This window comes from Periplaneta americana, chromosome 4 (genome assembly GCF_040183065.1).
Source record: "Periplaneta americana isolate PAMFEO1 chromosome 4, P.americana_PAMFEO1_priV1, whole genome shotgun sequence".
NCBI classification, from domain to species: Eukaryota; Metazoa; Arthropoda; class Insecta; order Blattodea; family Blattidae; genus Periplaneta; species Periplaneta americana.
Genome location: NC_091120.1, coordinates 119,527,424 through 119,539,475, shown reverse-complemented (window position 1 = coordinate 119,539,475; position 12,052 = coordinate 119,527,424). Strand labels below are relative to the sequence as shown.

General features: G+C 34.8%; 1 protein-coding gene across 5 annotated transcripts in view; it reads right to left on the bottom strand.

Moving 5' to 3' along the window:
- Window positions 1–12,052, bottom strand: part of LOC138698151 (BRCA1-associated RING domain protein 1-like) — a 188,845-nt gene that overhangs the window by 87,356 nt on the left and 89,437 nt on the right. For all 5 annotated transcript variants that reach the window (XM_069823893.1, XM_069823891.1, XM_069823894.1 and 2 more), the window contains exon 4: window positions 240–320. In XM_069823893.1, coding sequence (XP_069679994.1) covers window positions 240–320 — 81 coding nt within the window. The remainder of the gene's footprint in view (window positions 1–239; window positions 321–12,052) is intronic.

Genomic DNA, 12,052 nt, shown 5'->3' with positions numbered 1-12,052 from the left:
ATCACAATGGATGAGGGTACGCAACACAAGGAAAATTTCTAGCTACAGATTGCTAGTTCAGCAAAAGTCAAAACTATTCTAAACTGCATACTAAAATGTGTTTCGTGAAAATCTCATCATCAAAGAGGCCTACTTCTTTTATATTTTGTATAACGAAAAAATAAAATTAATCTGAGTTACCTATGTAACAATATGAGAACATACAGTCTTAAGTTGCAAAATTTAAAATATAACAATACCAGAGGCGTCCAGCCAGCATAGTCTTTAGTATTTGGATTTGCTCCATCTTCTAGTAGATTCTTCACTTGCTGAATCTTCCCCTGCATAAAAAAAATTAAATTACATTCATTAAAGTAAATCTGGAACAGACTCAGAAACAAAATTTGGCCCACCTGAATTTTCCAAGTTCCAGTTATAGCATACTGTGCATGCTCAGTAACCAGTGAGCATGCACAGTATGTTACGAGGTGCATCCAGAAAGTAAGTTTCCCTATTAAAAAAAAAAAAAAAGAACACACACTTTCAGGAAAACATTTATTGGCAACAGGTACAGCAATGTTTCAGCTATTTTTCAACATAGCCACCATCAGAATTGAGACACTTGTCGTATCGTGGGATCAACTTTTGTATCACTCTGCCACCTGTGAATGGAACCAGCGTGTGACAGACGTCTTCAGCTCTTTGTCATTGCCAAAACGCTCACCGGAGGACAGGAATTTCTTGAGGTGCAAGAAAACGTGAAAATCGCTCGGAGCAAGATCAGGACTGTAGGGTGGATGATCAAACAACTCCCAGCCAAATTCCGTCAAAACAGCTGCTGTGCGCCGACCTGTATGTGGACGAGCATTGTCATGGAGGAGCACAACACCTGCACTAAGCATTCCATGCCTCTTGTTTTGAATGGCACGTTGCAATTTTCGCAGTGTTTCACAGTAACAGTTAGCATTCACTGTTTCACCTCTTGGAAGGAAGTCAAGAGCAGAATGCCCTTCCTGTCCCACAACACCATGCACATCACTTTCCGTACCAACAGCGTCTGTTTGAATTTCGTCCTGACCGGAGATCCACTATGCCACCAATGCATTGACTGCTGCTTGGTTTCTGGTGTGAAGTGCGAAATCCAAGTCTCATTGCCCGTGACGATCCTATCGAGGAACTCATCGCCGTCATCGTGATACCGTTGCAGAAATGTCAGTGCTGCTCCTAAACGTTGCATTTTGTGTTAGGGTGTCAGTTTTTCGGCACCACCTGGCACACACTTTTTTGAACAGCAGGTGCTTAGTGACAATCTCATGCAACAAGGATCGCGATATCTGCGGAAAATGGCTGCTCAGCTCTGTAATCGTGAAGCAATGGTTCTCCATGATCCACTGCCGCACCAGCTCAACACGATCATCATTGATGAGGGACGGTCGCCCACTGCGCTCTTCATCATGGACACTTTGACGACCTTCAGAAAACTCCCTACCAGCGACGCACAATCTGCTTACTCATTATGTTCGGCCCACAGACCTGACAGAGCTGCCAATGAATTTCAATTGGCGCAATGCTTTGTGCATTAAAGAACTTTATCACCGACCGAACCTCGCAGGCGGCAGGAGAAGGAATAAGAGCTTCCATTTCGGACCACTGCTGCAACGCTACTGGCACCAGGCGGAACCTGTCCGGCTGGCATACGATTGATACGTCATAGATCTGTTACGCATGCGCAATTGACACGGCTAATTATGTTTACTTTCAAGGGGAAAAAATCGGGAAACTTACCTTCTGGATGCGCCTTGTATAACTGGAACTTGCAAAATTCAGGTGGCCCAAATTTTGTTTCTGGGTCTGTACATAACACTGAACAAATCATCACACCAATAACAATGTCTTCTAATTTCTGAAATAACTACAGAGTGATCCTAATGTCAATATTTACCTCATATAACTATATAGTGAAATCCTTAGAGCACATTTCATCATTATGAAAAAAGACAGTTGAGAATGTAAGTCGTTTCTATATTGAAAAAAACTGGTGAATGTTTCCATTTGTGAGGCCTGTGAAATAGTCTTACTGTTTTCTGTGATGGTTGGTTGATAACACTTCTAGGCATGTTTGATGAAGACCTTCTGGCAGTGTGAAATATTATATTTCTTAGGTGGGAACACATGTAAGATGGAATTCATTACCTCTAATGATAGGATAGCAGGAAGTAAATATCGATATGGGCAAGAAATCGTCAGTAATTTTTCTTGCTGATGTCTAATCTAGGCTCAGGGCTCTCTTATGTTCTCATATTCTCTAAATACATAATCACTGTACACTAGGGTGGACCGATAATTTTTTTTTTTTCAAATATTTTATTTTGTACAGGGATAAAAAGTTGCAAAATGTCATTGTATTGAAGCGCACAAAAACTTATTCGTATAGAATAAATTTTCATCATTGTTTTGTGGTCATTCCGTGTTTATACTCTATTCTTCAGCTATGTGAACTTCAATAATGTTAGAAACATCACTTGCTGCCACATTAAATACGTTATTGGAGAAATTTAATAGACAAAATTCCATTGTACACAAGGGATTGTAATCATTAAAGCAACACTGTAATACTGAAGATAGGTCTGCCATAAGAAATGCACAATTGTTTGTTTCAATAAAACTTTGGAACCTATAAATCTTGAATATAAATAAAACTTAATAGATAATAATAATAATATTACCAATATTAATCTTAGAAATTTCATATCCAAACCAACCACCCAAAAATCTAACCAACAATACTAAAGTCTTTAAATAAAAAGGTAAACAATTAATAAAATGTGTTATTCATTGACACTAGGAGAATCTGACCTGTCATTATGCCGCGTACCACAGGTTTAAATAATTATTAGTCTAAAAGCTTTTCATCCTATGACCCACGATTTACGACTTTTATTTCATCTTTGTGATGTATGATTCCTGAAAATATTGGACTTTCACGATCTTTCTGAAGAATGTTACAAGCAATTACTACTAGAGGCACCATCGCCCGTCATTTTGACAGGTGCAAAGTCTCAGACCGGGCATACATACACACCAGAAGTGGTTCAAATTTCTATTGTTGCAGCAAGGTTTAGATTTCATTTCGACCTCTACAAGGTTTTATGATTCTTCGGCAGATCCTTTGTCGGTATCTAAAAATAGAATATTGCTCTCTGGGTGTGTGTCGATTTGACATGCGTGCACTGTTTTCGTCGGCAAAAATTCAGTTTCACAATGTCAGCCTCTGGAGACAAACGGTACTTTACAGAACAAGAAATTGACTATTTGATGAATATATCTGGTCATGAATCAGAAGGTGAAAATCCAAGTAATCTGTGTGACATTGACGAAATCGACGAATTATGTGAAAATCAAGGTACAGACTATGCTGATAAGGACGCAGATTACTTTCCTAGCAGAGGTGAAACTCGTGAATCTTCAGATAATGATTCCGTCACACAATGTAAGGCAAGATAACATGCAACCAGAACAGCCAACCGATACTGATCTACAGGAAGTAGAATATTATGCTGTACAGGAAGTATAATCTTGCTGCTGTTGCTGAAGCTGCTGCTGCTGCTGCTGCTGTAATCATGGATAGGAATTCCTATCCTCCAAAGATTGTTCGAGATTCTAAAGTGGGTCACCAGCAGGTTGCTGCGAATACTGTTAAGAAATCATATAGTAGTGTTGTGTTTGACACTGCTTGAATAAGCAACCTAGGGAATTCAGTGTCAGCAATTCCTGCAGTCTCAATTCCACTTTCTCAGCAGACAGTTCATATATCTGGTAATGAGGTCATTTCACCTACTGTTCGATGTGATGAAGACACTAGTACAATGTCTAGTATTAAAAATAATATTCATAATGCCTCTTAGTTTTATTTCTCTTTAACTTTCAATGGGTAGTTCTAGTAATCATCTTGAGATATTTTACCAAAATGTTCGCGGTCTTAATACTAAAGTTGATGAATTTTTTTCAAAATGTAGTAAGTAATAATGATCTCATTATCTGTCTCACTGAAACATGGTTATGAGATGAAAGAGTGATGGAACGGAGAAAAATTCTCTCCGGCGCCGGGATTTGAACCCGGGTTTTCAGCTCTACGTGCTGATGCAGAGGGCGGCCACTAGAGGGAACCCAAGAGATGGAGCTTAATCTGAGACGATTCTAAACGGCGTCGGGATTGTATCCGGTGTGGCTTAGTGGATAAAGCATCAGCACGTAGAGCTGAAAACCCGGGTTCAAATCCCGGCGCCGGAGAGAATTTTTCTCCGTTCCATCACTCTTTCATCATGTGATGACGCAGAACATCTGCATGGAAATATCATATGTACTTCGGTACATCAAAATATGTATATGGTTATGAGAGTCAATTATTAATACATTAATTAATCATCAATTAATTATTAATACAAATTTATTTCCTAATAATTATGCTCTGTTTCATGCAGACAATGTTTGAAGACATTAACAAAATAAGAGGTGGTGGTGAGTGGTAACCATTACTTTTCTGACCAGGGCTGGGCAGTATTTGAAATACACTTGTATTTTGTAATTTGTAAGGATTTTAGAAAGTATTTTGTATTTAAATACATAAAATTGATGTATTTTGTATTTCAAATACTCAAAATACTTTCTTCTTCTTCTTGTCCAAGATTTGGATTTGAAGAATGAGCTTTTGTATTATTTGCCTAAGTTACACATTTCAGATGTGCTAGCCATACACTTAGTTTTCTTGCCACAACTGATTTCCTTAATGCCATAAAGAAATTTCCAACAACATCAAGGATCCATCACCCAACACTTAATAAATGTTCGCATTATGGAATGCGTCTAGGAGACCCAAATCCTCAGAAATTATATCAGATGTCTCGAAATATTCATTAAAGTTTCCTTGCCCAACTCGATGGAATTCTCTTTACGACTCAATCTCTCAAATATTGGAATTCAAACATGATATAAACAGTATATGTGAAAAACTGGGATTGTCAACCTTCAAAGTTGTTGAATTTCAGTACCTTGAAGAATGTTGTGCAGTTCTGAAACCCACTGTCGTAGCCTTTGATTTAATGCAAAATGAGAAGATGTGCTATTATGGCCAACTTTTGTCCACATTAATTTCCCTCCAAAACAGATTACATATTCTGTTATCTAGCAATCTACGCCCCTATTCCAAGTAACTCCAATCCTAATAAGTTCGCTTACATTAATATTTAAAGCAATGTTTGATCTGACCCCAGAAGCAAATTGAGCTATTTTGGCAGTTTGATTCCACCCATCATTTAAGATGAATGGCTGGCTACCTGACACTGCCTTACCAAATGATAAGAAGAGGACACAGAATATGTGCGTGAAATCAACTGGGCAGTTCTCTGCTGAAGACGTTCAAAACAATTCTTATGTTTTCAACTCAAGTACAACAGACTTTGAAAAGCAAAAAGAAAAGAACTTGTGTACTGCGGAGTATGAGCTCACACAATTCTTCAATTGCAAAGGGACAACTCTGTGCACTCTACAGAATTATCCAACAATGAAACAAGCTTTCTGCGCCTGTAGAAAGACTGTTCTCTTTTGCAGGATTTATTCATTCCCAAGCAAGGGGATCCTTATCTGATAAACTTTTTGAGAGAGTTTTTTTTAAAGGGAGCAGTAATTATTCATATATGACATAATTTCATTGCTGACTGGGAAAAGGAAGAATGTTCAGTTACAGTATTTATATAAAACTTCGAGGTAAAAATACTTAGATTTTTCAGTAATATTCTTATTTCTTTGTATATTGTATCGAGTATTTGAAATACAAATGTATTTTGAGTATATGAAATACAAATGTATTTTGGTTAATTATTTTAAAGTATTTTATATTTGTATTTCAAATACTATTCTTTGAAGTATTTTGTATCTGTATTTGAAATACTTGGATGTCAGTATTTTGCCCAGTCCTGCTTCTCTCCTGATACAGATCATAATCACTTAAAATCTTATCTTAATTTTCTTGAAAAAAATCTTGATACTCATAATTTTAGAATAGCAATTCTCAGTGATTTCAATACCCCGGGTATGGACTGGTCAACTGGTTTTAATCTTAATGACACTCATTATTACTCTAAAATTAAGTCTAAGGATTTATATTCCTCGACTTGCCTTCTTGGATTAAATCAAATTAACTCTACCATTACTAGTAGTAAGAATCTTCTTGATTTGGTTTTTACTAATGTCAATAATAGTACAGTTAAACTTACCGATCACTCTCTAGTTTTAGAGGATATTTATCATCCATCTATCTCTATTGATATTGAAGTTAATTTATTGTTACCAGTACACTGTCATATTAGTTCATATTTAAATTATTCTCAAGGTGATTATTTGAATCTTTATTCTATTCTTTACAATTATGATTGGAACAGCATATATCAGACTACTGATGTAAACACTGCTGCTAATTCCTTGTCTCAAATTATAAACAATGCTATATCTCTTTCTGTCCCTGTCATCTTTGTTAAAAAGTCGCACTATCCTAAATGGTTTTCAAACAAATTACGTCAGCTTATTAAGAAAAATAATAAAGCTCATAAAAATTACAAAAAATATAAAACTGATCATCATTATCAAGTTTATTCTAATTTTAGAAAACAAGTATGTGTTCTTGTATAGCCCCTACATATGAGTTATAATCGTTGGGGCATACTCAATAAATTAAGGGCATACTCAATAAATTAAAAAAAAAAAGTCAAACCCATGATTAAATCCGATAAATTCAAATGGTTACAATCAATTGACGATAACCTAAAGCATGAACCAAATAAATTTTGGAAATATGTTGAAGCTTTTCGAAAGCCTAATATCAATCCCACTGAATTAATAATAAATGGCGTTCACATTACTGATCAGAAAGAAATTGCAAATGCATTTGCTAGTCAATTTAAATCTGTTCAACAAAATTATAACTCTAATTTCATTACTTATGATTTGAATATTACTGACTGTTTGCCACTGCCTAAAATTACGTTCGATAATGTAACTAAAGCCATTAAAAAGTTAAAACCTAATAAATCTAAAGGTACCGTAATTTCCCATAACTATGGTCCAGGCACCCAACTATGGTCCAAAACGCATTATGTACTACTAAGTCCCCCAAGAGTTCGGTGTTTGCCATTTAAGGTGCCACTGTGATGGAATTATGTTCCCCATAGATGCTTCTATCTACCATTACACGTGGCAATGATATGGATGCTTAACAAGGTCAGTGTGCATCGTTCTATTGAATATGTGAAGACACGAAAAGGAGATTCGTTCTTCTTGCAATATTGTGTCTGAACTTCTCAGACTCATTTCAAGCTATGCTGAAGAAGTCTACAGACTGGTAAGCTCTCTTGAGGCAGTATTGGAGTACTTAATTGTATACAAATATCACTAAGTCCTACCGATTCAGCAAAAGTGGTTGAATTGATAGAAAATGGGAATAGCGTTATGTGGCTGCAGTTCTTGGGACCAGAAGAGCCTTCCAGAAAATGAGACAAGTTAACGTGAGTGAGAGAACTGTAAGCAGACGTCTGGATGAATGTGGGCTGAATTCCAGAAGACCAGCTAAAGGCCCAGAATTGCTCCAGCAACATCGTGTTCAATGATTACGTTTTGCTCACAATCATGCTAATTGGAACATGGGGCAGTCGCGACGAGTGCGCTTCACAGATGAATCGAGATTTAGTTTGCAGATGGACGTGAAAGAGTGTGGAGAAGAGAAGGAGAACGTTTTTCTTCATGTACCTTCAGTTTAAGTGTGAGTTTCCAAGGTGGATCAGTAATGGTATGGGATGGCATTTCGTATGAAGCTCACACAGAACTTGTTTTCATTAATGGAGGTGCTTTGACTGCTCCAAGATACATCGAAGGTCTAATTTAACATGTGGTACCATATGCCCCACTTATTAGTGAAAAGTTCCTGTTAATGAATGACAATGCTCGCCCTCATGCTACAAGAATCATGGATGAGTTCGTTCATGACTTTGGATTCAATAGGATGGCATGGCCAGCAAGAAGTCCTGATATAAACTCTATTGAATATGTGTGGGTCTTTCACGACGTTGGATTGAATAGGATGGTATGGCCAGCAAGAAGTCCTGATATAAACCCTATTGAACATGTGTGGGAAATGCTAGGGAAGCAAGTTAGAAGTTGACTAACTCCTCACAGCAACTTATAGCAGCTCTGAAATGTTATAAGTAAAGAATGGAATAGTATCAACCAGACTGACATCCAGAATCTAATCAAAAGGTTGAATCGGCGAATGGTAACAGTCATACAGTCATGGGGAGGCAATATCCGCTATCAGTAACATCTGGGTGGCCACAAAATCAGTTGAACATTTGGAAGAAAATTGAAACAATTTGTAAGTTTTTACACCTTTTAATTATATCCATTGTTTGGCATTGAAAATAATAGCGCAAGTGATAATAAAAAAAGAGTTTTTTTTTCTGGGAAGCAATGTTTTCTTCATTTCATAATGGGTTTTCTGATTCTCACCTCATAAAAAAAAATTGAGAAACTTTAGGTGGCCCGGTATTTTTGCCGGTGAGTGTAGTTGTTCATTATTGCAGGAAAATGACTTTGAGATTTCACTTGTTTATTGTGTGTTTATGCAATGTGTACTAATAAAAAGAATCCATGACCTTTTCATTTATTTTTAATATTTCTGTGCTAGATTATGTTTCTACCCTTAAATTAGAAACACAATGTACTGATTTACGAATAATTACAGCTCAAGCTATAGTCCATTCATGCTTTCAAGCATGAATATATGAGTGGACCATAGTTGGGCAACCCAGAATACAACTATGTACCAATGCTTATTATTTTTTTAACACTTGTAATTAAATAATTTCAAACACTTATGTCAATATTTATTTAATATACATTTACAAGAGTCCGAAGCCAAAATTTCACTTAATCTGGATGAATAGTATTGAATATACAAAGAAAAATGTGACAAATGTGAACCATAGTTAGGGGAAACTACGGTACTGAGAACATTCCTCACTTTATAATTAAGGGATGCTCTAATATTCTCATACCCGTTTTAACTTTTTTATTCAATCTTAGTTTAAAAACAGGAATTTACCCTTCACTTTGGAAGGAAGAATCTATTATTCCAGTTTTTAAAAATGGTAATAAAAACAGTATTACTAATTATAGACCCATTTCTATCCTAAACAATTTTTTTTTTTTTTTTTTTTTTAAATTGTTCACAAACACATTTCAGTTTATGTCAAAAATAAGATCAATTCAGCCCAACATGGATTTACTAAAGGAAAATCTACTACTACTATTTTAGTTTCCTAGCTCAATCTCATAATGCTTGCTGTTGAAAATCAAGGTCAAATTGACTCAATTTATTTTGATTTTAGCAAAGCATTTGATCTTGTTCCTCATAAAATTTTATTAAATAAATTAAGTATTTTGGTCTCCATTAACTATGTTAATTGGTTTGAAAATGATTTAACAAATAGACAATCTTGTGTTCAACTAGGTAATTCTCTCTCGGTTCCATTTAATAGTTTATGTGGCGTTCCTCAAGGTTCTACATTTGGACCTCTCTTATTTTTATTATTTATAAATGATGTAAGTAAAAGAATAAGTTCTAGCTGCCTCTTATTTGCGGATGATCTCAAAATCTTTCGTAAAATTAATAGTTTGGCTGATTGTCAAATTCTACAAAATGACATTAATTCAATTTCACGATGGTCTGTTGAAAATGGAATAAAAATTAATCAATCCAAAACTTTTGTCATTTCCTTCTCACGAAAAACTACTTCACTAAAATTTAATTATTCTCTTAGTAATGTCATAATTACTAAGAAAGATTGTATTAGAGATCTTGGTGTCTTACTTGATTCTAAATTATATTTCCATGATCATGTGCAATTTATTTATACCCATTCACTAAGAATGCTTGGTCTAATAGATCTATAACTTATTCTTTTCCTACTCCTATGTGTTTATTAATTTTATACTATACATTGGTTAGATCCAAGCTTGAATATGCATCTGTTGTATGGAACTTCATTACTTCCACTGACTCGGCTAAATTGGAGAATATTAAAAAAAAAAATTATTTCCTTGTGTTCTTATAGATTTTTACCTAATTCCGATTATAAATATGAGATTAATTGCAAATATTTTAATTGCTGTAGTTTATTTACCAGATGTCAGGATCTTGATTATTTATTTTTTTGTAAAGTCATTAAGGGTGATATTGATTGTGAATCATTTATAAGCAATATCAGTCTTTGTATTCCCGCTAAGGGTTTAAGATTTCATAATTTTTTTTTATAATAGGAATTCTAAATCTCTCCAGTCTGCAGATGTATAAAATATGCTAATTTGCATTGATTGAACTTGGATCCATTTAATGTGTAGTATATACTTTTTGAGTTTTATGTCAGTTGTTATTAATTTATGCCTTTTGTTTAGATATGTATCATAATATTTTCGTCATCTTGCATATCTTTGTATACTGTTTATATGATGCCATTTTTCATTTATATGATTCCATTAATTCATTTGTAATTATCATTTTATTTAATTGCCATTATTTTAATTATTCCACTGTACTTTTATTGTCCGATGTTTTTGTTATTTTCTTTGTGCTGAACTGTAATTGGTCACTGGCTGTTGTACAGCACATTAAATATAAGTAAGTAAATAAATAAATAAAAATAAATAAATTATTATTATTATTATTATTATTATTATTATTACTACTTACTTACATCACATTATTTTTTACAAATAGTATGTTACTTCAATTTGAATTATCGCGCAGCAATATGAAAAAATCTCTGTGCTGGACTGCCGCAATCAATCCATGGATTCTGTAGAAGGAAGTAACAGAAGACAAAGTTTATCGGCGCCAGTTCATTTTCAAATTAGGAGAAGAACTAGCAGTTAGATATGCAACCACTAGACCACTAGCCCCTCTTCCTGAAAGAATTCCTCAGCAGACCAACGTTCACAAGACATGTCAGACTGGAGGATGCAGAGGGAAGAATAGAAGTAAAAATTAGTGTGCAAAATGCTTCAAGTACGTATGTGAAACATGCTTAGCAAGTTTCGAGTATACCTGTGTAAGGTGTTATGATGCAGTTGATGGCTTTGAAATCGTGAAAGGATTCCTTTTTTGTTTGTTTCGTTTTTTTTTTTTATAGTACTTTTATTCTTGTTTACAGTGTAACACAGAGTGAAAATTATTCCTTTCCTTTGTACTTAGATTTCTTAAGATGAACTCAACAGTGATTAAAGTTTAAAGAATCTCATATCCTAGAGAAATATTATACATATTCCGAAAAGTATTTAAAAAGGGTCTAAATAAAAGTTTCTATTCAATAGTGTTAAATATTTGGAAAGAAAACAGAATAAACCTGCACCTGTCAAAATGATGGATCCGATCCTTGTAGGTAGACAGTAATTCTGGTCTTCCTAGTGTTAAAACATTAAAAACAAATATGCAGATGTGGCAAAAACCATTAAGAGTTAGAGAAGCAACAAATATTCAAATGCCTGATGCTTTGTGATTTGTAGAAGAACTTTATCAGAAAAACTGATAGAGCAAAAGCAGTTTCTAGGCCTATCACAGAAAAACCATTCTTGAGAGAAATCCTGATTATGCTACAATGGTTATAGTTACAAGAAATTGTTTTCTAGAGCCTCACAAAAGATTATCTACTTTTGAACATGATCCACAATATTTTCTGTTCATTCCAGCACATCATTGTGGTGTAGACCGAAGTATTTCACGTTATAAACATTGTTTAGACAACAGCAGGAGAAGCTTCATTTTTAAATGTTAAAAAATCTATGTATCTTAATATATAAAAAAAAGAGAAAAAGAGAGAGAGAGAGAGAGTGAGTGAGTGAGTGTGTGTGTGTGTGTGTGTGAGAATGCGTGTGTGCGAGTGTAAAAATTTAAATTACGGTTTATTTAGTGACGCAACTGCAGAGGTTATATCAGCATCGCCGGTGTGCCAGAATTTTATCCCGCAGGAGT